Source organism: Rhinolophus ferrumequinum, chromosome 26, assembly GCF_004115265.2.
Source record: "Rhinolophus ferrumequinum isolate MPI-CBG mRhiFer1 chromosome 26, mRhiFer1_v1.p, whole genome shotgun sequence".
NCBI classification, from domain to species: Eukaryota; Metazoa; Chordata; class Mammalia; order Chiroptera; family Rhinolophidae; genus Rhinolophus; species Rhinolophus ferrumequinum.
Genome location: NC_046309.1, coordinates 16,928,771 through 16,955,685, shown reverse-complemented (window position 1 = coordinate 16,955,685; position 26,915 = coordinate 16,928,771). Strand labels below are relative to the sequence as shown.

Below are 26,915 nucleotides of genomic sequence, written 5' to 3'. Positions count from 1 at the left end.
AAGTCTTGAAGAACTTGAGTGGGAATGGACTCCAGAGTACAAGGTGAGACCCTTACTTCAGTGAAAGGGAAGGAGGCGAAGCTGGGGCAAATGAGGTAGGTCTGGTGCTTGGAATGTGAGAATTTATATCAGCTATTTTCCTGTTTTCTTAGATTCTCGTTTTTCTCTATAAGGTAAGGCTGTCAACTGACAGGATAGAAGAAGTTTGAGGGGACAAGCACGAAACATTTTTCCTGAAGGAGACAAAGGAACTCCATAAGATGACTGAGGCATTGTTGGTGCTCTTTTGAAGTTTGAGAAGGTGAATTTAAAGTAAAAGCAGTCAGCTTGCTCACGTGGTTTTTCTCTTGCAAAATTTAGCTGCTTGGATCCCAACATGGACAAGCTAGATTGGTAGGGGTCATTAGAATTGAGGTTTTACCTAGCAGAAATGATGAAGGAAGAGAGAGAATGTGTGAAGATATTAATGAGAGTCATTTTCAAGATGGACCAGGAAATCTAGGCTAGAAAAGGGGGGAAGTGAAGGGGTTGATGAACTGTGATAAAATGATGGGCCAATGGACAAAGGACACAGAATTTTGTGAGTTGGGGCTACTTCTCCAAATGAAGTGATAGGATAGGAGGAACTGGTCGTGGGGCAACTTTGAGGTTTCTGAAATGGAAGTCCGTTTCAGGAGGAGGAGGATGTCCGCGGGTAATATGATGAGTTCAGTTTTGGAGAGGCTATGTTTGAGGAATCCATGGGGTGTATAAGTGGAGGTGTCCAATAGGCATTTGGATGTAGAGATCTGAGAGACCTGAGCTATACATAGACATGTCGGAGTTATCAGCACACTGATGATAACTGAGAGGTGGTGGACGAAGAGATTATCAGAGGGAATGTATGGGATAAGAGAAGGGGAGGATGTGTGGTTTCCTTTTTCAGGACCAGAGTGGTTGTGGTGGTTGTTGGTGTTCTGTTTTTTCCTTCAGTATTCTGCCTCCTTTTCCAAATAAGCCCTAGACAATACAACATGGAATGGTGGTAAGAGCAGAGTTTAAGTCCTGGCTTTGCCACTTCCTACTGTATGCCTTGAACAGGTAAACTTAGGAGCCCCAATTTTCTCATCTGTTCAAAATAGCTGTATCAAGAGAATGAGAAGAAAAGCGACAGGCTGGGAGAAAATATTTGCAAAAGATACATCTGATAAAGGACTGTTATTCAAAATATGCTTTCAAAAGAACTTTAAAAATTCAACAATAAGAAAACAACCCAATTAGAAAATGTGCAAAAGACTTTAACAGACACCTCACCAAAGAAGATATACAGATGGCAAATTAGCATTTAAAAAGATGTTCCACATCGTATGTCATCAGGGAGATGCAAATTAAAACAATGAGACACCACCACACACCTATTAGAATGGCCAAAATCCAGAACACCGACAACACCAAATGCTGGTAAGAATGTGGAGCAACAGGAACTCTCATTCATTGCTGGCGGGAATGCAACATGGGACGGCCACTTTGGAAGACAGTTTGGCAGTTTATTAAAAAGCTAAACATACTCTTGCCATACAATCCAGCAATTGTGCTTGTTGTTATTTATCCAAATGAGTTGAAAATTTATATCTACACACAGATGTTTATAACAGCTTTACTCATAATTGTCAAAACTTGGAAGCACCCAAGATGTCCTTCAGTAAGTGAATGGATAAATAAACTATAGTACATCTAGACAATGGAATATCATTCAGCACTAAGAAGAAATGAGCTATCAAGTCATGATAAGGCATGGAAGAACTTAAATCCATATTATTATACTAAGTAAAACAAGCCAATCTGAAAAGGCTACATACTATATCATTCCAGCGCTATGACTTTCTGTAAAAGGCAAAGCCAGGGAGACAGTGGGGAAAAAAAAAAGATCAGTGTTTGCCAGGGATGGGGTGGCGGGTTTAGAAGAGATGAACAGGCAGAGAGCAGAGGATTTTTAGGGCAGTGAAATTATCCAGTGTGGTAGTATAATGGTGGTGGATACATGTCTTTATACATTTGCCAAATCCATAGAACGCACAGCCCCAAGAGTGAACCCTAATGTAAACTATAGACTTAGGGTGATCATAACATGTCCGTGTAGGTTCATCCATTGTAACAAATGGACCTCTCTGGTGCAGGGTGCTGATAGTGGGGGAGGCTGTGTGTATTAGGGGGCAGGGGATCTGAGAACTGTCTGTAGTTGCCGCTCAATTTTACTGTGAAATTCCTCTGAAAAATAAAGTCCATTAAAAAAAACACCCAGCTATAATAAGAAACTGCATGGAGATAGGGCAAACAACTCAGAGCTACCGGTCTAAACTTGAAATTACTGAGCTAATAGTCTAGGATTTGTAGGTCTTTGTTTTCAGTTGTTTGCTGTTGCTGAATGGGAGGGTTTTGCTTCCCTTCCTCCCCTTCACCACCTCTGTCAAGGTTTTTACAGTGATAGTGAACAATTACAATCCTTGGAAAGATATCATTATAGCCTAATAATGTATAAATATAAATGTCTGGATTTTTATACTGTGTGTGTGGGGGGGGGGAGAGAAATTATGAAGGAAACACCCAACTCCAATAATTAAAAGCACTGTATTTCACTAAGCTAAGTAAGGACTATTTGAATCTCCCTTCAGTTGTATTTTTTACCTTGTTTACTTTTACACCCAAGTAGGGCCTCCCTCCTCCTTGGGTTCCAAACAACTTCTGAAAAGATGAGAAAGGTATTGGGTTATACCCATGTATACAAAAGAGCCTGTAATGCTATAATTGGCTAGCTTCTGGCTGGTGGATACTCTCCCTTCATTTCTTATTGCATGAAGATTTTTAATTTTTTTTTGGGGGGGTGGAATTGGCAAAAGTCATTTTTTCCAAAAAAGAGACCAATACTTCTGGACATTTATACTATAGATGTCCTCAAACATGTGAAATATCATATATAGAAGAATATTCATTACAGCATTATCCTGGTGATTTACAAATAACATAAGATAGGAAACAATCTAAATGTCCATTGGCAGGGGAATGGTGAAATAAATATTGGTACATCTATAAAATAGAATAATGTGCAGAAGTTAAAAAGAATGAGGAGTCCTATACATACTGATATGGAACAATCTTCAAGGGTAATGTTGGGAGGGGAAGGTGTATAACTATGTATGATATGCTATTTGTGTAGAAAAAGAAACAAAGAATAACCACACGTGTGTGTGTGTGTGTGTGTGTGTGTGTGTGTGTACTTTTATGGAAAAGAAATCTCTAGAAGAATGCACAGTGGGAGAATTTCTCTCTAGAGAGGATAATCAGGCATTGAAGGAAAAGGGTTAGAAAGAGAGACTTAACTTTTTACAATATACTCTATGTTTCTTGAACTTGGTGCCACAAACCTTTATTACCTAGTTAAAAACAAATAAAAAAGTAAACTCCAGATCTTATAGGCTTGTCCGGAGGATTAAATGATTCATGTACATACAGTTGACCCTCCGTATCCACAGGTTCCATATCTGTGGATTTAACCAACCCTGGATCGAAAATATTCGGAAAAAATAACTAATTTCAGATAGTGGTAAGTAATTGAAGAAAATAAAGTGAGGCAACAGGTTCAGAGTATTGGGGGCAGAGCCAGATAGGATGATCGGGGAAAGGCCTTGGAGAGGTGACATTTGAGCTGAGACCCGAAGGATGAACTCCTTGGATTGCGTGTCACTTTTATACCTCAGCTCTTCCCACTCAAAATCTTGATTGTGTTCTTGATCATTCCTTCAGGTTACCTTAGAATGGTAATTGCTAGATTTAGTTTGCATTATACATACATTCCGTATTTATTTATGTTCAGCTGTAGCTCTTCTGCTTTCCCTCCCTTTCTTCACAAGAGTGAGCTCATGAGCTGACGTTTTTGAATCTAGTGACACTCTTATCTGCCCATGTTTTAATTTGATACACCGGGTTTTATAAACAAAGCACACCTCCCTAGACTTTCCTCTTGGGTATCTGTGCTGTTCATTTCTTCATTACACTCTCTCAGTAAGTAATAAGTTTGAAGCAAACTTCATCGTAAGCAGTAAGGGAAGGATATGTTAGTCACCATAATAGACGATTTAGGAATTCTAAACAGTAGTCAGTTCAGAGATTTCCCAAATACTATTGATTGAAGAGAATCTAGTCCTCCCAAAGCTAGGCTGCATCTGGAAAAAATGTTATGCTCTCTTTTTGCCATGTGCTTGGTAACACAATGATGACCTTCAAATGACTCTTTTGAGAGCTAACTTATTTTATTATCCCACCATCAAGAATATCCTTGATACTTTTGGTGACTACTTTCAGGAATTGGCCTTCTGTTGTACTTGGTTAGTGAGAGTAGAAAAAAATCAGTTTCTGGAGTTGAAGGGCCTCCCTGGAGAAATGGGTCAGAGTACACTTTCTGTTAAGAGACTGGGTTTCCTGGATTCCACATGGAGGTGTGAAACTAGTAGATAAGGAGGTTAGTCAAGTTGTTGATCATCAGAATTAAGAGCCAGTTCTCTTCCAAGATTACTTTGTTGTATAAATTCCATAGCAATAATCTCTTTCTGAATGCTCAGTCCCTCTATTGTCTTCTTGACGGTAAAGGAAAAAAAGAAAGAAAAGCATAGCAGCTCAGAATCAGGTCTCAAGCATTATTAGATCTCTGGGCTTTCCGATTGCATTGATTGCATTGTTTGTTTCTTTGTAGCTTGGGGATTCCGACACAGAAGGGTCACGTGGATTTTTTTCTCTCTCCGTGTCAGTTACCTATCTGAATCAGAACTAAAGGAGATCCTTATTATTTTTAGAAGAACAACAGGCCCCTTTACTGTCTACTAATTATTTCAACTACATTTGTAACTCCTAAGTAGACTGTACCTCTAATCCTAAAAGTGTACCTTTCTGTTCTATTTAGTTTTTCATCTGTGGTTTTCCTGAAGAATTCAGGATGACTGTCATTTAAGTGGTGATTTGGGGGTCACTTCATCTTTGTGTTAAGTTAGTCTTCAAGTTGTGTGACACATTTTAAGGAGCTCATCTTGTTTCTTTTGAAAATATTCAACTCCTTTATAAATGATTTAGTAACTTAACTGGCACCATAATACTATTCAAAAATATTCTGTTTCGTAAGACAAAATAAGGTCAATTATCATCAACTACAAATCTGAGGGAAATACAGATTTCATTATATTTTCATTTTATCTTTACAAATTTTCTCAAATTATTTGGGATAGATTCTTCTCTTCCACGAGTCAGAGAACTCTGGTCATGTTAGTTTCATCTTTTTCAGTATCTTTAGCTATAGATTGTACAGCTATAGGTTGAAAAAGATGAGTCTTCTAATCTTTCTAAAAGCAAACAATTCATCCTTAATATAAAATATATTATAAATTTTCTTTATTTTAGAATATTATTAAATTCTAAAATAGTAACAGAAATAAAAAACTTAAAGTTAGAAAAGTTGAAAATATTTTTTTGAATATTATTTTTAAACAAGTTAACCATGTGTACTTATTATTTGTATTTCCACATAGGCACAAGGAAATGTTTGGGATTTAAACATGACAATTTATTGGGTCATAGTGAAGTTACAGAGATTATAGCAGGTATAACTGAAAATAAACAGTAGGAGCATAGTAGAAATAATGCACTGAAAACATCTCTATTTATACCTAAGCCAATCTCCTTGCAAAATTTTAGCACAAATATACAGACGCATACATTCCATTCGCCAGCACAGTGATGACATCATCATACCACACAGCCTCTGGAATACTCCACTCTACACTCCTGAGAGAATGTAAAGTGAAAAAGACAAATAACGTTTTAGGATTATTATAAACATACTTTTTTTTTTTTTTTTTAAAGATTTTATTGGGGAAGGGGAACAGGACTTTATTGGGGAACAGTGTGTACTTCCAGGCCTTTTTTCCAAGTCAAGTTCTCCTTTCAATCCTAGTTGTGGAGGGTGCCGTTCAGCTTCAAGTTGTTGTCGTTTCAGTCTTAGTTGTGGAGGGCACAGCTCAGCTCCAGGTCCAGTTGCCATTTCTAGTTGCAGGGGGCACAGCCCACCATCCCTTGCAGGAGTCGAACCGGCAACCTTGTGGTTGAGAGGACATGCTACAACCAACTAAGACATCCGGGAGCTTAGCGGCAGCTCAGCTCAAGGTGCCGTGTTCAATTTTAGTTGCAGGGGGCGCTGCCCATCATCCCTTGCGGGAGTCGAGGAATCGAACTGGCAACCTTGTGGTTGAGAGGATGCGCTCCAACCAACTGAGCCATCTGGGAGCTCAGTGGCAGCTCAGCTCAAGGTGCCATGTTCAATCTTAGTTGCAGGGGGCTCTGCCCACCATCCCTTGCGGGACTCGACGAATCGAACTGGCAACCTTGTGGTTGAGAGCCCACTGGCCCATGTGGGAATCAAACCGGCAGCCTTCAGAGTTAGGAGCATGGACCTCTAACCCCCTGAGCCACCAGACCGGCCCCTATAAACATACTTTTGACTTTGAAACTCCCTGCATAAAAAAGGCAAAGATGTAAAGAAGGAAATCTCCACTGTTAATGGCAGGAGTTAGAATGGCAGAAAGAAGAAGTAAGAAGGAAGAGACCTTTCTGAGACACCCATTGGCAGGTAAAAAAATTCGTATCTCCTTCCTCCACACAGCCTTTCCTTTGTGAACCCCCAGACCTCCCTCTGGCCTCCCAGCACCCCTTGCAGCAGTAGTTCTCAAAGTGTGCACCGAGAACTCCTGGGGGTTCCTGAGACTTTTTCATATGATCCGTGAGGTCAAAGCTATTTCATAATAATATTAACATATTATTTGCCTTTTCCATTGTGTTGACATTTGTGCTAATGGTATATAAGCGATGATGGATAAAATTGTCAGCGCCTTACCATGAAATAAGGGCGTGGCACCAGACTATTAGTTTTCATTGCTGTGTATTTGCAGTTAAATTTTTTCCAGTTTCACTTAAGAATATCCTTGATGAAGTAATTAAAATTATTAAGTTTATTAAGCATCAACCTTAGAGTACAATTTTTTTTAATGAAATGGGAAGTACAGTTGGTACAGTTGACCCTTGAATAACATGGGTAATAACATTTTCTTTAGCTCCCTTTAAAGTAAGAATACAGTATGCAATACACATAACATGCAAAATGTGTGTTAATCAACTGTTTGTTATTGTTAAGGCTTCTAGTCAACAGTGGGCTATTAGTAGTTGAGTTTTGGGGGAGTCAGAAGTTATATGTGGGTTTGTGGCGATGTGGGGTTCAGCACCCCAATCAAGGGTCACCTGTACACATAAAGCACTTCCTGCTGCATGCTGAAAGTATGATGGTTGTCTTGAGGGTAAGCACTCATGATTTTGAGTTGCAAACTGAACTAGCCTCTTCTTTTTTATGGAATACCACTTTTGTTTGCAAGAACCACTGACAGACAAACCATAGGTATTCAGACTTGAGCACTTGGCAGACATTTTCTTAAAAATGAACAAAGTGAATCGATCACTTCAAGGAAGATGGACAATATTTGTTGTCAATGATAAAATTCAAGCTTTCAAGTGAAAATTAGAATTTTGGAAACTCTCAAGCTGCCTCCAGTGCAGACCTCTTATTTGAGCTGCAGACCCTCATATGTACCTACTTTCCGTGTCCACATAAATGTTTTATAGATGTTCCAAACTTAACACGTACACAGTGAAACTTTTGATTTCTCCTATAGAACTATCTCTTTCACCCACCCAAGTTTCTTTCATCTAGGTAAATCACCTTCAATCCAGTTCAAACTACAATTGGAAGTCATTCTTTATTTCTTTTTTCTCACCTCCTACATCCAATTTATGAGCAAGTCTTATGAGTTCTGCCTTTGAAATATCTTCAGTCTATCTGCTTTTTTCCATCTTCATTGCTATCTGCTAACTCCGGGTTACCATGGTCTTTTACTTGATCTACTGCCCCAGCTTTCTAATTGATTTTCCTTCTTGCCTGTCCATAATCCATTTTCCACGCAGCAGCAAATGTAAATATAAATTGTTTTGGTCACTCCCTTGCTTGACATCCACTAGAATAAAATCCAAAATTTTTATCTTGGCTTATAAAACCCTTCATGTTGGGGCCCTCACCTGTCTTTGCAACTTCATTCTTCCTTTCATTCACTAAATTCTTACCACACTCATTGTCTTTCCGTTCCTTAAACATGCCAAGGTTTTACACTGGAGTCTTTGCAATGACTATTTCCTTCCTTTCGTATAGCAAATTTTCTCTCGTCCTTCTGGTCCTAGCTCAAGTGTTATTTCCTTTAAAAAGCCTTCCTTGATCATTCTGTTGAAGGTAGTTTCTTTCTTTTGTACTTTACCTTCTTGGTCATTTTCTTTATAAGTGCTTACCATAAATTTATTCTATTTGTTTACTTATTTTTTTGTCTCTCCCTTTTTAGAAAAAGTAAGCAAATAATTTTAGATACGTTGAATTGGACATGTCTATGGGAACAACTAGAGTAAAACTGTCTAATGGGTCATTGTCCATTTAGAACTGAAGCTCAAAGAGGTGTTAGGTAGAGTTTGGGAAGTTATCTGCACATTAATAGTAAACGTGGATATGGGAAAAGAGAATGTTTTGAGTGAAGAGGAAACAGAGATTAGAACCTTCAAGATCTCCTGCATTTAAAGAACCAGAAATGAAAACAAAACAAAAACGCTACAAAGGAAACCGAGAAGGAAGGTTGTCTTGGAGATCAAAGAAAAGATGGGTATGATGTCAGGAAAGCCAAGGGAAGAGAGTCTTTTAAGGAAAATGTATCAACAGTGTCAAAATCGTGAGAGGTAAAGTAAGCTGAGAAGCCTCCCTTCGATTTAGCAACAAGGAGACAGTGACCTTGGCACAAAGAGTTTCAGTGGGTTGGCAGTAGCTAGACTGTAGTAGATTGAGGAATGAACGGAAAGTAAAGAATTGGGGATATAGTGAGTTTAGAAAGTCAAGGACGTTCTCTCTGAATTAAGTGCAGAGAGCAATAGTAGCTGAAAGAGGAAGGTGGAAATTTATTTATTTTGGGGATGGAAGAAACCTGAACATACTGAGTGCTGATGGGGAGAAGTTAGTAGAGGGTGAAGGTTGAAGAAACATGAGTGAGAGGGGATAATTGACAGAGAACAGTCCCCTTAGAAAGTGAGAGAGAACTTGATCCAGAGCACTGGCTGGAGGGATTAGAGATGGCGTGTTAGTCTGCTCAGGCCGCCGTAACAAAATACCACAGAATGGGGGGCTTACATCGCACTGATGTATCTTCTGACAGTTCTGGAGGCTAGAAGTCCAGATCAAGGAGCTATCAGGGTTTGTTTCTGGTGAGGCTTCTCTCTCTGGTGTATGAGATGGTTACCTTCTCCCTGTGTGCTTTCTGGTATCTCTTTCTCTTCTTATAAGGAAGCTAATCCCATGAGATTAGGGCTCCATCCTTACTGACCTCATTAGCTTTCGTGTCTTTCTGGTGGGCCCTGCTGCCAAGTACAGTCACATTGGGAGTTAGGGCTTCAGCAGATGAATTTTGAGGGATACAATTTAGTCCATAACCGATGGGCAAAGAGAATCCTCTTCCATTAAAACAGGAGGGAGATAAAAGAAGATAAGTGTGGACAAGTTTGTAGGCTTTGGTTCAAGTTGAAAAAAATTTTTTTCCATCTAATGGTTTTCGTTTTCTCTGTGAAATAGGAGTGTAAGCAATGTCCCGAGAGTAAGGGATAGATGTTGTGGCTGTATATTTGGGAAGAGGAGAGAACATTTGAGAGCTGAAGTGGAAATGGGAAGAAAGGACTGAGTAGGGGAACATGGCAGAATGACTAGGCTGTATTGACCTATCTGTGGCCTGGGCCATTTTCAGCAGTCGGACAGCCCAAGCGTAGCCATGGCTGTGGGTAGTCTTGCATGTCTGAATGTAGCCTCTTTTAAATCTTCATCGGGTAAGACTGTCTCTTGCAACCAGGTGTAGACTTCTCTTAAGACTACACTGTTAGCAGTGCTTTAAGAACACTGAGTTCTCTTCCACTTTCTTTGTAACTGCTGGACTTGGGAGAAGAGTTTGACTTGAGCATCTTTATCCTGTAGAGAACTGTCCTTAGAATTAAAATTGAGGTGATTTATGGACCTCAGCAGGTATTCACAGCATCTGTAGGCAACAATTAGCTCATAACCTTTAAAATCAGAGCAAACTTGCCTTGGAATCATCCCGAGCAAGTGAACACAACGGCACAGCCAATCCCCGTTATTCTTGGATTCTGTATTTGCAAATTTGCCAACTCGCTAAAATGTATTTGTATCCCCAAAATCAATACTCGTGGTCCTCTCCTTGGTCACTGATGGACATGTATAGAGTGGCAAAATTTTGAGTCACCTGCCATGTATGTTCCCAGCTGAGGTCAAACAAGACGGTGCTTTGCCTTCCTGTGCCCTTCTTATGGTCTACTTAGTGCCGTGTTTTTTTGTATTTTTTCTTTTTGTGTTTTTTTCTTCGGAGATTTCACTGTTTAAAATGTTCCCTCAGACGTCGTGCTGAAGTGCTATCTAGTGTTCCTGAGCACAAAAAAAGGCTGTGATGTGCTTTATAGAGAAAATGTGTGTTAGATAAGCTTATTCAGCCATGAGTTATTCGGTGCCTAAAATGCAAAAAAAGACAAACACTGCTAAGTACTAACAAGGATATAAAGCAACTGGAACACAATATTCTGCCAATAGCAGTATAAACTAGTACGAGTACTTTGGAAAATGGCTCGACATTATCTACCTAACTGAATGTATATCCTACAACTCAGCAGTCCCATGCCTAAATACATATCCAACAGAAATATTTTCATATGAGCATGACATACAAGAATGTTCAGAGTGAATGTTTTTATGGCCCCCAAAGTGAAAACAATTTTCAAAAGGAGAACGTATTTAATAACTTATGAATATTCATGCAATGGGTTGCTTTCCGGAAATAAAAATAAATGAACTACTGCTAAATGTAGCAAACTTGGATAACTCTTAGAAACACATTGAGTTGGAAAAAAAAAACAGGCACTCAAGGGTGCATCTTTTATGCTATGTATATCAGGTTCGAACATGGGCAAACCGGATCAGTGGGGATAGGAATCAAGACAGGGATTATCTTTAAGGAGGAGTGAGGGTAATAACTAAGAGGGGCCCCGAGGGAAGGCTCTCGGGTGCTGCTGATGTGCTATTTCCTTATCTGGGCAGATGGTTACATAGGTGTGTTGACTTTTGAAATTTTATCAAACTGTAACTTTTTGATTGGTGTACTTTTTTTTTTTGTCGGTAAGTTACGCTTCCATAAAAAGTTTATTTGAAAAAAAAGAATGTAGTGAGAAGTCCACATTCTATATTTATTTAATGGCATTATGCTTCATTATTTTACTCTACACCCATCCCATCCTCCTCCCCCACACGCACACACTGTGATAAAATGAGGGCCCCGAATGCAAATTCCTTCTCACTCTTATTCTGCTTGTTTTCAAGTTTAAGAAGAAGTTTCCAAGGTTAGGCTTGACCTCTCTTCAAGGACGGTTTTAGCTAACTGTGCAGCAAACGGAACTCTGACCTCAGTTGAGCTCTACTAGCTGTGTCAGGAAAATTGAGGATTTAAGTCCACACTCCACTCCCAGATTCTAGAGAACTTCACAGGGAGTGGAAAAGGTGCCTGCTCTAGTGTACTGTCGTCTCTGTATTGCTTAATTGTTTACTTGAAACATAGTGATTGGATTAGTCACTGGCCAGGAGGTACATTTTGCTATACGAGGCATAATTTTGTGAATAGTAACGTTTCAGTTAATGGTTTTCTTAGTTCTTACTCATGCCTGATTCCCTTTTCCTTCCTTTTACTCTTCAGTTGCCTTTCTGTCCTGTATTTTATTCATGTTGGGCTTTACTCTGAGCGAGCTATTCTTTGATGAAGTCATTTTTTCATTTAGCTCATATTTGTTGGTTGTTTACTACGTACCAGGCACTTGGAGTACAGAAATAAGACACATAATCTCTGCCCCTAAATTGCTTGCAGTTCTAGTATGGAAACAGACAAATGCGCAATTACAGTGTCAACGCTGATATGTGTTATGATTGCGATCAGTCTGGGGGATGATAACTCACAGAACTGATTCTTAACCTAGACCAGGAGCTGGAACTGTGTAGTTAAGGAAGTTACAGCTAAGCTACATTTTGAAAGAGGGTGTGTGTGTGTGTGTGTGTGTGTGTGTGTGTGTGTGTGTGTAACTCAGAGAGCAGAGGCTTAGGAGAGATGCAGAAGCTAAGTCATGAAGGGTCATGCTAGGAGGTTAGATTTTATTTTGAAGACAGTAAGGAGCTATGGAGGCATTATGAGCAAGGAAGTGATGTGATCAGATTTGAAAATGGTTGTGCTGATGATAATCACATATAAATAAGTTAATTGAATGAATCGAAGTAGTGTTTTACAGGGATGGAATTATCTAGGCCTTTGTCAAAGTGTCATCCTGGTGGTATTGACATCATTTGAGAGCTGTTAAAAATGTCGAATCTTGGGACCTCTTCCAGACTTACTAAATCAGAATCAGCATTTTAACAAGATCTCCAAATAAATTGTAGGCACATTCAAGTTTAATAAGCACTGATTTAGATGGATATGATGATGGTTAGGCTTTAGACATCTGGTATGAAGAAGAAAGGACAGATTACAAGAGATATAATAGAGTTCATGTTCTTTCTATTTGAAATAGTCTTCTCAATCCCCCTCCTCACAAGTACACACCAGGCACACCCCTACCCCCTCGTCTTTTACCTTTCAGCTTGAATGGAGCTTCTCTGATGCTACACTCCCAATACACGTGATTGGTGCCCTTGCCATATACTCCCATGGCACCCTGTACTTAGGTTATCATTTTCCACATCTTTATTGTAATTACTTATTTAATTGCCTGTCTTTCTCCCTAGACGCTAAGCTCCATGAGGTCTGGGACTGTCTTTCTATGCTGCCTGGTACCTGATAGGCACCCGATAAATATTTGTGGTTTGATTGAATGAATTCATCCTGTATAAGAAGAGAAGATGGACTTGGGTGTGTTGGGGGATGTATATGTTATATTTATTAATAATAATACTACATTTTAAATAGCGCTAACAAAGCCCAGACACTGTTCTAAGTGCTTTATATGTATGAATTTATTTGATCCTCTCAGCAATCCTATCAGGGTAGATTTTTTTTTTTTAATTAAAGTTTATTGGGGTGACAATTGTTAGTAAAGTTATATAGGTTTCAGGTGTACAATTCTGTATTACATCATCTATAAATCCCATTGTGTGTTCACCACCCAAAGTCAGTTCTCATTCCATCACCATATATTTGAAAGGTAGAAATTCTTAATATCTTCATTTTACAGATGAGAAAATGAGATACGGGGAGGATAAGTAATTTGCTTAAGGTTACATAGTAAGTGGTGAGTCAAGATTCACACTAGACAGTCTGTTACTACTCTGCTATGTCTTGTTTTGGACAAAGTAGCTTCTTGGCACTATGCTAAGTGCTTTCTCTGTATTTATATGTATTATTCTTTACAACATCAATGTGAGGAAGGTATTATTATCTTGTTTTACAGAAGAGGATGCAAAGGCTCAAAAAGTTGTGTAGCTTACTTTAAAGATACACAGCTAGTAAGTGATGGAGTACTTAAAACCCAAGACTATGCAACTCGAAAGCCTGTAGACTTTACCAGTATCGATGGTGTCTCCACGTGGAGTCTAAAATACCCGTGGAACGTGAATCTTAAAATCACTGAGGAACCCACACGCAGGATGCCTGCCATTTAGGTTGTGGGGTAGGGAGAGGACTGAACAATTCCAGTTGCTCTGGTAGCATTGGCTTTTCAGGTTTGAAGGGACAGGGAGATCTGAGGCCCAGCGATCCCAGGCAGCCTCATAACTGGCCAGCTGGACCTTTGAATTCAGGTCGTTAGGAACCTTAGCCTCTACAATAAGCTGTCACTTTGGTGACTAAGGAGGAGTTATTACTTTTTCTTATGGCCTCAGAGAAACCAGGTGGATTAGAAATACTGAATGTCAGAACTAGAAGGAACCAGTTTGAACCTTCTCTGGTCCTCTCTTACCCACTTCCCCTCACTTTATAATAAGGAAACCGAAGAAGAGAGTAATTAGGTGACTTGCCAAAGTCTAATAAAACCATTAGCGGCAAGCCAGGAATAGAGGATGGGGCCACAGTCGTCTGCTCTTTGCCCTGTGCCTTATGGCTCTGGAGGTTGAGGAGTGATCTCTTCTCATTTAAAACTGTTCTGCCATTGAGTTACTTCCTCACCACTGCCTGCTTCTTCTTGACTTTGCCCCCTGGAAATATTAACTGCTTCTCCTTTTCCCTCCGGCTCCACAGGGGTAGTCTCTCTGGCAAGTCTGGCTAGCACATAGAACTTCAGATTGTTCTTCTTGGAGTGAAAATGGGAGGCTTTAGGGCTGTGTACACATTGCTCAATTTTTGTAAAGTGGAAGACTGCTGGAATGGGTGCAATTTGTGTAGCTGTTTTTGAAGTTGCAAGTGCCTCACCTAAATGTTCAGGGTGATTATTATAAACAATCACGTGCAGTGGCCTCACTCCCGGCTACAGGTATATCTTCTAAGGCACATTATGGCAAAATGAAATTAGATTGAAAACACGTTTATAACTAGTGCTTATACCTATATCTTATGCCTCATACAGTCCTGCTCAGTGAATAGACCTTCAGGTCTAGAATAGCTACTGTTGTTATTTTTGTTGCAGAAAGGTGAAGACTACACAGCATTGCAGCTAAGAGCTGCCCTTTTGTTTTGTTACAGAAAGGTGTAGGGAGGCTGCAGTTTTCAAATGAAATCTATTTTAGTTAAAACCTACACTAAAAAACAAAAGTTCTACAATTAAAAGGACATTTACTTTCTTAATAGTTTGCCAAAGTGATATATTTGATTTATGATTATTCTTCTATTCCCAATCCTAGTTTCTTTAAAGTTATTTTTCTTCTGTGTTTTAACAGAAGACCTTGGGGGTAGTCATCTTCCATTTATTTATAAATGATTATGTAGAAAACAACAACAGGAGCACCAATAATCTAGTAATTTGCTGATCACCGAAATATTTTAAGGGTTGGGCTCCCCTCTAGCAGTAAAACAGTCTTTTGGCCTTGATTTATTCCTAAAATCTTCATTATGATTCAGATACTAATGGATTATAATTGACGCAGATCAAGCCATGGAAAGTAGATTATATATTCCTACAGAGATAATACCATAATTAAGGATTAAAACCCTTGTAAGGACTCACTACAGATAAGTTATGGCTGTGGTCAATAATATAACTATATGTAACCTGCATGTATAAAATAATTTGTTCCAAATCCTACAAAATGGACATAAATATATTAAACACATCGATGATGCAAGCTACCCCAGAGCGCTAGAAGGTATACGTATGTACGACACACGGGATTTGACGATTTCTGAAGCCCTCACTGTGTGCCAGGCTCTGCAGGCAGATCGAAGCTGGCCAAGCCGCTGAAGAGCCTAGGTCTAACCGGGGTGGCACGTGTTACACAGCGGCTATAGTATGAGGAAGGGTGAAAATAGTGATGTGACCAAAGAACAATATCGGAGGAAAGGTTAGATTCCACGGCAGAACTATCATTTGAGTTGAACCTTGAAGAATTTGAGTAATTGAAGATGATGGACGTGAAGGCAGAATGAATGCCATTTCGGTTGGAGAAAGTGGCCTGAGCAAAGGCATTGAGGTGGGAGAGGACACAGCATAGTAATGATAGAGTAAGAGCTCCCATTTATTCAGCTTGGTGTATGTACACTTTTTAAGTCCTTGCATTAGTCCTGTGAGATGGATATTATTGCTTCCATTGTACAGATTCGACATCTGGAGGGATAGAGAGGGTAAGTGGCAGACCTAGGATTCTAATTCAGGTCTGTTGTATTCCCAAACCAGTGCTCTTGGCTGCCATTCAGGAAGTAGCAGGTAACACAGCTCACCTGGGGATAGAGTCTATGTAGGGATAGGTAGTGGAAGAGCCTCCTGGAAAGGGTTTGTAGAGGGTTTGTAGGAGGCAGTGAAAATGGACATGGAGGGATAGATGAGAGGCTTGGTGAGAGGCTCAAAAATAATTGGCAATTGATTGTTCTGGGGACTAGGGAAGAGGAAGAAATCAAAGATGCCTGGGATTTTATATCTGATTGAGGGAACAGATAGAAAAGTGAGGAAAAGAAACTTGTTTGGAGGGTGGGGGGAAGGAAAGACGGAGTGGTCATTTTGATTTAAGATATGTTGTATTTAAAACACAGATGAACGATACCACTGGAAATTTAGGCAGTACATGTAACTTGCATTTTATTAAGTTTGGATCGAAAGGAAGACTGGAGGTTTCTGGGAGCTAAGCTAAGGCTTTATTAAAATTGACACCCTGATGGCAGAGGTCCTCATCACTCCTGCATTTCACCAACTTTCTGTATCTTATTCAAATTGTGTCACTCTATACATAGCTCCTCTGTGACCACAGTTTCTTTCACTTCCACCTCTGCTGTTCCCTCTTCTTATTGCATCTGTGATCTCTAATCCTTTGACACCTCTGCATTCACCTGGTCCAGCAGTCCCCTTCTGTTTTCACTTGCCTTTCCTTCTAGTCTAGACCTCCAGGTTAGTCATTTGAATTCTGCCCTCTCTGGTATCTTACGTACCTCTTCCTTCCGACATTACCTTCCTCTCCTCCATTCCACATTCTCTTAACCAGTAAAGGCTCTAAAGGGCAATGAACCCATAATCCTAATTATAATATTACGCCTGTCAGCTCCAGAGAAATTATCCTCTGCAAGGGGAATTGACACCGTGAAGAGTCCTTGGTCCTTGAAGGGGACCAAACAAAGCAGGCATATCTTGTTGGGCTTCCTTTGTGCCTGAAATCTTTGGTACTGCTACTGGAATGAACTAGGAAGGTAAAATAGGTTAGGTCACATTTTTTTCTAGTTTTGCCTTATTTCCAAACTTCTGAAGTTGCTGCAGAGAGGAGGGAACTGGTATGGCGACATAACGAGGAAACTGTTTCTGAGGTCCCTTAAGGTGACAGTGTATAGGGCTACTGTGTTGGCATCCTGTTTCTTCCTGAAACCAGACCTGAGAGCAAACCCCGACCTTGGATAGGGACTTGGAGGCAGCAGTACTCTTGATTGGAAACCCTGGTCCCTCTCAACCTGCACCGTGGTAGCTCCTGACTAGCCCCAGGGAAGCAACTCATTTACAGTGGGCACCTGGGTTGTATTTGCAGATGTGTCTGAAGGAAGGCCTTACACCTTCGTGTAAATAGCACAGGGAGCCAGCAGAGGGAGTTGTGGTCCCAGAACTCTCTTCAGAGCTTCAAATAAATTCTGATTTTGTAAGAGCTCTTCCCTGGCTCCATCCGCATCTCTCATACAATAAACATTTAACTTGAGATATGCCTGAGTTCGGAGCCAGACCCCTGGGGTGAGCAGATGGGCAGCTTCTACATAGCTGTTTAAACTTGAAAGCCGTAAGGAACTCTGGAGTTCAGGGAAACGCCTGTTTACTGTACTGATTCAAACCACGCAACTCGTGAGCAATGGGAGTGCCTTCTTGACCTCGATCCTTATTGATTTTGGTATCAACACCTCCAGTGACGTGTCCTTAGGGGCGGGAGAAACTTAACAAGTGCCTTATACACAGGGAAAGAGAGGAAGCCTGACTCTTGCTGCAGAAAGTCCCCACCGGGGAGGCAGGGGTAGAGTGGGCAGCATTAAACAGTGAGTGCCCTGCAGGAAGTTCAGTGTCTGGGTGCAGAGCCTTGCGTCAGTTCTGATTTTGAATCAGAAGCAGAAGCTTTGAAGCTGGCCAGGAAGGGACTTGTTAGGCAGTTGACGAATGATCTTGATTTGAATAGGAAGTCGCAGGAAAAGGGGGTGCAGCTTCTGCTGGACATAGTGAACTTCTGAGCCACTAGGCTTGGTTCTGCTTTTGAGCACTCAGAAAACCCTGGCATTTCCAAACCAGCTTTCCCTTTTGCTTCAGGACATATACCCCCCAAGCCTGCACTATGGAGAAGTGGGACGGTAATGAGGGCACCTCAGCTTTTCACATGCCTGAGTGGATGGTGAGTTCTTTGGTTGCTTTGCTTTTCATTGTTTCTTGATAATGAGGCCAACGCTTTTGACAGGTGACAGGGATCACCTGTGAGAAGTTCCTTCCAAGACCTGTGGCTGGGAAAAAATGTGTTAGTCTAAGTTCTGATTAGTTCCTATGTCCTGGGGCGCCCCTGTTCCTTAGTTACGAGTGAAGCTGGGGAAGGTGTGAGAGCTGCCTGGCCATGGTCAGCTTCTTGCCTGGTTGTGCTGGGCTGCAGCCTACTGGGCTGGTTCACTGCATGGGTTGCGTTATCCTATAATTGCCTTGCATTCTATTTTCAAGCTCATGCTTAGTTTGTTTCTCATGGAGATAAAGTAAAAAGAATACAGGCAGACCTCGCTCTATTATGCTTCACAGATGTTGCATTTTTACAAACTGAAGGCGAGGACCTCCACCAGCAAAAAAAAGATTAGGACGCGCTTTATTGTGCTACTCGCTTTATTGTGCTACTCGCTTTATTGTGGTGGTCTGGAACCCAATCTGCAATATCTCTGAGGTATGTCTGTAATGAGGGGAAGAAAACCCCAGAACTTGTAGAAATGGTGCTCCCTCGTCTCTGAAAAGATTTAAGACATTTCTCCCCAACCTGCCCTTTTTCCCCCTCCTCCAGTCAAAACATTTCCCCAAATACGCTTTATATTTCTAAGAGGCAGGAACTATAGCTCCTTTGGTAGCAGTCTTCAAAATACCATATTTGCCTGATAAATATTTTTAATATAATGCTAAGAACTTATTTGTTGATAAGAACTAGCACCTAAAACCTAATATTTTAGATCCAGTTTCTACTTCTGATTTAAAAACAGCCACCTTTCTTATGTTCTTAACTGTCTAGTTTCTCCTAGGTTTAGTCTGATTTCTTACAGTCTATACCAGCTTGTGTTTTATATGTATATTTCCTTATGGAAAACTGGTTAGACTAGGCATAACATATTCCAAGTTCTTTTCAGTGTTTATGGAATTATGGACTTAAAGAAATAACCATCAGTAATGAGACTGAACATACAGGAGGCCTAACAAAAGCCCAGCCGAGGAGCCCACATTTCAACTCTCATTGTTCCCACTATTTATTATTTTTGTTGAAGTTGTTGAGGTTGTTCTCCATGTTGTTTCAGAACCCTGCACTCAGTTTTAAAACATTTGATGGAAAGAAATCCTACCTATCCACAGGCTTATTTCAAATAATGTAGTGTTTTGGAATTCATGGAGAGGCTTCATGTGATAATTCTACTTGGGTTTTTGCCTTTGAATCTCTAGCTACTCACTAATAACAAGAAAAGTAAGTGAGAATTCTCGTTTCCTTAGGGGAGGGAGGGACAACATTAAGATACTAAACTTTGGTAATTCTCTAAAGGAATATTACAGAAGAATTCTGCGGAACATTAGTGTGTCATCTCAGAAGCAATAGAAGTTTTATAGTAACTCCTATTCTTGTAATGGTCCTCACTAGCTTACCTGCTGAGCTCAAGAGGAGCTCCTAGTGAATTTTTACCTACTTACCTTCTTTTTATTTATGGGAACAAGAAAACTGCCCTAAAGGATTTAGACTATTGCTTAAGGGATATGACTTAGGACTTCCCAGCTTTTAGAAAACATTCTTTACTAAAGTACAGGTCTGCTGTTTTCGATATGGCATCTCTCTTTTTTAGCAATTTCTTGGCCCTTTTCTCTTAAAAACCAGGAAAATACCTTTGATCAGTAGATTTTTTTAAACAACGAGAAATACTCGGGAGGGACTTATCTTCAATAATTCACCTTTTTCACCTGCTACCTTTTCCTTGCCAAAGGGTTAACCTCTTGAGGCTTTCTTTCAGATACCACATAAGTCATTAATTTCTGACCTGGTTTGGAAGTACTGCGTTAGGCTGCCACTGATAGCCACTTAGCCAGCAAAGTGAACCACTGAGCACCCTCTCATGTATTGCCTATAGATTTCCAGACCTTACCTGTGAAATGTTAGAGTGTCTTTTAATCCCCAAGAGGAAACCCTGGAGCCAGCTCCCATGTTGGACGGAAATTTCAATTAAGAAAGCTTTAACAAACGTCTGACTCATGTTCCAGTTTACATATTAATGTAATGAAACTTCCACTGAGACTATCCTTGCTTTCAAAAGAAATATGACAAGGCTCTCAAACCTTCTTTTGGGGGGAAAATTTAGCGGAAAAGATTCATTATAACACCTTGCTTTTTGTTAACAATCAACAGCAACAAGGGACTTGCATACCCCTCAGAGAATAGGATTCAGACCACACAGCAGCTGACATACTCACATCTCTGATTCCCAGCAGGGAAATAAGCCAGGACAAAGTCTGAAGAACCCCAATCTCGAGAATTGACAAGGCAGACCTTCAGTTAACATTCCATCAGTCACTGGAAAACTTCTGCTGGAGCCTCTGCTCCTCAGCTATTTTCATGTGAAGGATTTTCTTAGCCTTGTTCAGGCAGTTTTATTGCTAAAAGGTTGGGGAACACATCCTTTTAAAGATGGTTCTTAATATGTTTTTACTTCCCCTGAGAAATCTTTAGTCCCTGACAGTAGGTGAAATACCTCCTCCTATGTTGCCTGGAGGTCAGCGCTAACCTTTTAAGTTTCTACATTTAAATATTTCCTCCTCCCACCCAGGCTCTCTGTAGTATTTGGTACTTTTCCGAAGGAAATCTGATTGACACTCTTGAGTTCTCAGCCAGCTGGTTACCCGATTTTCTTTTGGCTGGAAGTAATCTCTTTTATAGGTGAAGAATTTGTTCAAGTAGTTCATTTGATTTGGAAGGGAGAGAGATCTCTAAGAATGCTAGAACCATATCTACTTAGACGTGAGACAGACACCTTCAAGGTATCTGGCAAATGGTGGTAGAGATAGATAGCTTAACTGTAACGCCAGGTGAGGATTGACATTTAAAGCAAGCTACCCATTTGAAAAACTGCTGAAAACACTATGGGCCCTCTCCCCCGAAAAATATACACATACACAAAATTTTGCATTCTGTTTTGGGGGAGACTAGACATCCATTCACTCTAGATGAACTCTTGACCTAAGAAAAATAGAAATGTCAGTATTGTATGCTCGTGTGTTATATGTAGTCTCCAAAACCCTGTTACATGCATTACTCTATCTCTCAGCACACATTTGAGATTGGCAAAGTAGATGTTATTGTTTCCATTTTACACATGAGAATGACAGGTGTTAAGTGCTGGAAATGTTAAGAAATGGAGATAACAGAGAGAGAGAGCCCCTGATCATCATCCTCTGTGTACTTGAAAAGCCATGAACTGTTTTCTCTTGGCCTGATGCTCTTAGGGTGAATAGATCTTCCGTCCTCCCCAGGACTCCTGTATCTCTTAACGCATTAACCGTCTACTCTCAACAGCCTTATGTTGTGGAAATCAGAATTAGACCCAGTTCTCTTTATACCTGTGTGTCACCTCACTGTATTCTCTGACCTTTCAAATAACCTTCTCTTTTCTGCCTGTGAATGATGCCTCCCTGGTGCAGCCATGGATAGGATCCAATGGTTGGCTAAGGAGAGAGTCTAGAGAATGAGGGCTGTTGTATTCACGCTCGGAGAAAGTGTTAGAGCGGCGGTTCTCAAAGTGTGGTCCCCAGACCAGCAGAATCAGCATCACCTGGAAACATGTTCGAAATCCAAAATCTTGGGCCCCACCCAGTTTCATTAAGTCAGAAACTCTTGGGGTGGGGGCCCAACACTGCATTTTAATAAGCCTTCCAGTTGATTTGGAAGCCCCCAAAGTTTGAGAACTGCTTTGTTAGATAAGCGTGTTGTGTGGTAAGGCTTTTCCTGTCAGTAAGAGTAGCCTAACATGTCTTTTGGCTGTAGTCTTTGGTATCGATCTGCAGCCCCTTTTGGCCAGGTCTAGTGACTGAAGCCATTGGACCAAGGAGTTCCTTTTCACCTGAGTGAGGACAGTGAGGAACCAGCTAAGAGTGTACTAAGGTGACATCCTTGGTTAGCAAGAGCATAGGTTTAGAGATTCATCAAGCAAGCAGAAAAATATCGGTCTCTCTCATTTTTTTGAAATTATGAGTAAGAGATGAGGGTGATGGTGAACATCAGTATTTGAGTTCAACTGATTTCTGTTTCAATTTCTGGTGGTGGCATTGGGCAAAGTTGCCCGTTAAAGGGCTGTTCAATTTCAAATCCTTGTATGATTAGCCATCTCCGAATTGTGGTTTGATCAGAGCCCCAAGGTCATCTGGGATGATAACATTTCTGAGACCCAATCTGATAAGAAAGTCAATGTAAGGGTTCATTTTAAATATATTTGATGTAAAGGTAAATTAAGCAGAACGAAGTGGAGCTAATGCCTACTTTTTAAGATTCTTATGGCAAAACCTGTATAAAAGATGCACAATGAAGAGTACAGCAATGATTTCCAATCTGACAACCCCACGACGGGGACTGCCTGAGCCCTGGGCACCATTTTTTTTCCTTACCACCTTAATAAATCCCCTCATTATTTTAGTGGCGCTGTAGTTAATTGTTTTCTAACGAGACTAGGTTAACTAAAATCATCTGACATGGGAAAGGAGGAGGTAAGGTTAGAAAGGAACCTAATTAGCAAGGTAATTATAGCAGGCAAAAAAGTGCACTGGTTATATAAATAAGCTATTGTTATGCGCATGCAAGTTGGGCTTGTCTGGGGACTTGTTAAGGTTTAGAGGTCAGAGGAGCCAGGTAATTAGGTGTTTAGGAAAAAAATAAAAGCAAAACAGCCACCAGAATTAGGAATGGCTGATGAGCCACTAACAGAAATGCCTTATTAAATCCAGGGCTCTACTGCTGGAGGGGTTCTTGGAGCTGCTTCAGGGATTCCAGGGAAGGGTAGCACCCCACCCCCCCAACCAAAAAAAAGCTAGCCGGAACCAGAGCCAACAGAATTGCTGATGCGGAAAGTTTAAAGGCCTAGCCACAAGGGTCCCTGGACCGGAGAGGTGGCAGTGGGGCTGCGCATGTCACTATGCTGAGCAACAGGAAGAAATACATTGTCAATGGCAACTCTGGGGTTAAAGCCCAGGTGAGGCTAAGCTCTTGTTTACCAGTCTTGCTGTTGCTATAACCATTGTTGTGCCCGACCAGCTGCCGTTTCCCTCTTTTCCTGCTTTCATCCCTCCTCTGGCGTAAGGTGAGCTGCCCTTCTCCTGACGGTCTGTTTCCCTCCCTTACCTTGACTGGATGTCTGTTGGAATGAGGCCGTTCTCTCTGAAGTGAAAAAGGGGGCTTACCTAAGCAGCTCTTTGATTTCAGACCAGGTAGGAAAGTTAGGGGGGAATCCACCAGAGTACCCCCAACCTGGGTGGGTAGACTCCTGTGTTACCAGGTGAGCTGTCGAGTGAAGAATGGAATGGCACTTAACTATTCAGGACAGGCGGGCGCCAGGGATGACCTATTTAAAACATGTTGTCAGTAAAATACACATTTCTTGGGAAGATTGCATAACAGTCTTTATAAGTGGTTAGTCTCCTTCTAATACTCTTCTGTCTTAAAGAAACTTGAGTTCAGTGTCTAACAAGTAAACAAGATTTAGAACCCTACGTCTCTGAGGGGAGGAAGCCTGCATAGCCTAGCCTTTAGGGCCAAAAGGTAGCCTACACCTGACCTGAGCACAGTGGAGAAGACTAGCGCGCAGAGAGCTCAGCTTAGGGAAACTGGTTTGAGATGATGATGCAGGTAACTCGCTACGTGATTTAGTGCTCGTGGGTAAATGGGTGTGTACCCACCCGCCGCTGATCCTACAAATCTAGAGAAGAAGAGTGCCTGGCCCCTGTTAGGGGGTGGGTGTGTGTGTGTGTGTGTGTGTGTGTGTGTGTGTGTGTCTGTCTGTAGGGGGATGTTCCATATCTCAGGAAGCGTTTATCTGTTCCTCTTTTATAAAAGGAGGCACTGCAAAGGTTCCTGATTTGTTGTGGCCTTTGGAAAGTCAGTTACCACTCCTTTCCCTGGGGGGGGGCCTCTAAAAAAGAATAAAGATGCGTCATTCTCTTAAACAAGGTTAGTGAAGTGGAAGCCAGAGTTTTCAGCTTGACTGCTATTCCTCTCCCCGTCTTCTCACCCACCTTCCCCTTCTCAACTTTTTTTGCCCTTAAAAATTCTTTTAACTTTAGACTTGGCTGATGCTTACCGTGTTTACTTAATAGTCAACCTGTACTGACAGTGAAGATAGAATAGGCTACTTCAGATTCATTTCAGCATGAGTGCCTGACATGTGTGCGGCATTCGTGCCCGAGGCTATAAGATGGAAACAAGTTACACAGCTCCTGCCTTTATAGAGCCTGCAGTGTATGCAGGATACAGGTAGATAGTTATGTTCAGTGTGGTAACTTTGTGGATAGGAGATGTATATGGAAATTAATGTATGTTCCACGGGAGTGCATAGAAAGGGCACTTCATCTTTTTGGAATAAAGTGCTCCTTTAGCAAAATAATCAGTATTGCTATTTTTCGTTTTGCAGAGAGCTTCTAATCCAATGAATTTTCTACTGCTGAAAACAATTTACAAACTCTAAAGTACTACACAGGCTTTATTTGTTGTTATAGCTATGAAAATGCTACCATGTTTCCCCGAAAGTAGGACCGGGTCTTATATTAATTTTTGCTCCAAAAGACGCATTAGGGCTTATGTTCAGGGGATGTCATCCTGAAAAATCATGCTAGCAGTTAGGACTTATTTTCGGGGAAACACAGTTTGAATTCCCCTAAAAAGCATGCTAAGCTAATCTGATTTGGCCTCGTCCCTTTGTCTCAATATTTAAATGACTCAGTAGTTACCCTCACTGCAGGAAATAGAGTCATCATTTGCTGCTCTCATTCTGGTGTGCTGTGTCTGTGTTCTGCCCATTAGGGAACCAACCGGCTTTTTATCATGAAAGGTAGAATCAATTGTCAGATCTTTGATCCTTCCTGCATTTCTGCCACCTTGGATCCAGAATAATCTAAGTAATTATGCAAACATTCAATTAGGGAAAAAGAAAACAAGTTATTTGTTGAATAAATGATAGGAGCTTTGATTTGTAAAATGTTGTCAAGTATCAGCTGGAACCTGCAACAGCAGGAGAAAGATAAAAATACCAGAAAGTCATTATCAGATATTGTCCAAAATACAACCTTGAGTATTGAGGTTTATACATATTCAGTCCACTCATCCACTCCTTCTACATCGGTTATAGTTAATAAATGATCAGTCTTGTAGCTTTTAGGCATTTTATGATACCAAACATTAAAAATAATAAATTAATGTTGACTACTTATTAATACTGAAAAGCTATAGTGACTATCTGCAAGAGTTTTAAGAACTGTGAACTGTAGTGGGGGGAGTAGCAAAGTGGATTTATTGAATCTCCTGCTGTGTTTCACAGTTTACATACAGGCATACCTCAGAGATATTTCGTGTTAGTTTCCAGACCACTGCAATAAAGTGAGTCTTACACTTTTTGCTGGTGGAGGGTCTTGCCTTCAATTTGTGAAAAAAAATCAATGAAGTGCAATAAAATGTACTATGCCAGTACATTGTTTCATTTAACTCTCTCTAAAACTTGGGAGGTATTTTCAGTTTTGCTGTATTTATGAGAAAATGAAGCTCATACACACATAAAAAAAAAAGCAGTTCGACCCACATCACATAGCTAATAAGTGGCATAACCAGGGTTTGAATGCAGTTCCAGAAAAGTTCTCGCTGAATGGAAAACTCATTTTTTTTTTCATTATACCATACCATTTCCTGAGAATCTTAAACCTTGAAGACATGTTACTTTACCTTTCTGCACCTTGCAGTTTCTCATCTAGATATACGAAGACTGAATACATAGTCTCAAAGCTTCTTTCCAGCTTTTGTTTTCAATGAAACTATAGAAAGGATTTCTGAATATGACTCAATTTTTTAAGCATTTATTTTAACCAGAACATCCCCTTTATTTGGTCACAATTTTACTGTAGAAAGTATGTAGTCAGAGAGTGGATCAAAGATTTAAATTTGATAGAAACACAGTAGGTAAAGAATGAAAAATCATTCTTTCTCCAGTCTTAACATTCCAAATATGGGTTGGTACAATCAGATCAACTGCAAGGGAAGGTAAGACCCTATAATGCAAGCCTTGAATTGCTGTCTCAATATGGAGGTTCTTTTCTTTTACATAACTAGAGTTCCTTTTCTTAGCAGATCCAGTTTGCTGACCAGAAGCAAGAATTCAACAAACGTCCCACCAAAATTGGACGTCGCTCTCTGTCTCGTTCCATTTCTCAGTCATCTACTGACAGCTACAGCTCAGGTGAGTACTGAACTGCTGTGACCCACCTGTGGACATATGATCAATGGACCACCTGGTCTACTCAAGGTTAATTAAGCAGGATCAAACCTTCGTTTTGGAATAAACACTTTGCCTCTTGGTTGAAATTCAGACCAAAATTCTAGATGGAATCTTTAGATTCCTCTTGGGGATACTGAGTTCTGATTTATTCAGAGGGTGGGAGTATGTAGCTCACTGATGACCTTTACTGAACAGCATGTGTAAAGACTTGTGTTTTTTCCATTCTTTGAAAATAAAAGAGGGGTTCTCCATCATTCCATCTGGTACTTGCAAATTAATGGGGAAGGCTTAATTGCCCCAGTGAAAACAGTGTAGCTAGTTCAAGCGAGCCCTTTGCCTTCTCTTCTAAACTGTGACATTATATTGCTTGTTACTCCTTTCTTCCTT

The 26,915-nt window shown here is 40.5% G+C and overlaps 1 protein-coding gene across 10 annotated transcripts in view; it reads left to right on the top strand.

Moving 5' to 3' along the window:
- Window positions 1-26,915, top strand: part of AHCYL2 (adenosylhomocysteinase like 2) — a 137,745-nt gene that overhangs the window by 67,958 nt on the left and 42,872 nt on the right. For 4 of the 10 annotated variants that reach the window (XM_033098743.1, XM_033098752.1, XM_033098751.1 and 1 more), the window contains one exon: window positions 26,378-26,489. In XM_033098743.1, coding sequence (XP_032954634.1) covers window positions 26,378-26,489 — 112 coding nt within the window. Of the gene's footprint in view, window positions 1-6,315; window positions 6,330-17,764; window positions 18,179-26,377; window positions 26,490-26,915 lie in introns of those variants that run through there. The other 6 variants (XM_033098745.1, XM_033098747.1, XM_033098753.1 and 3 more) reach the window with 4 other exon arrangements.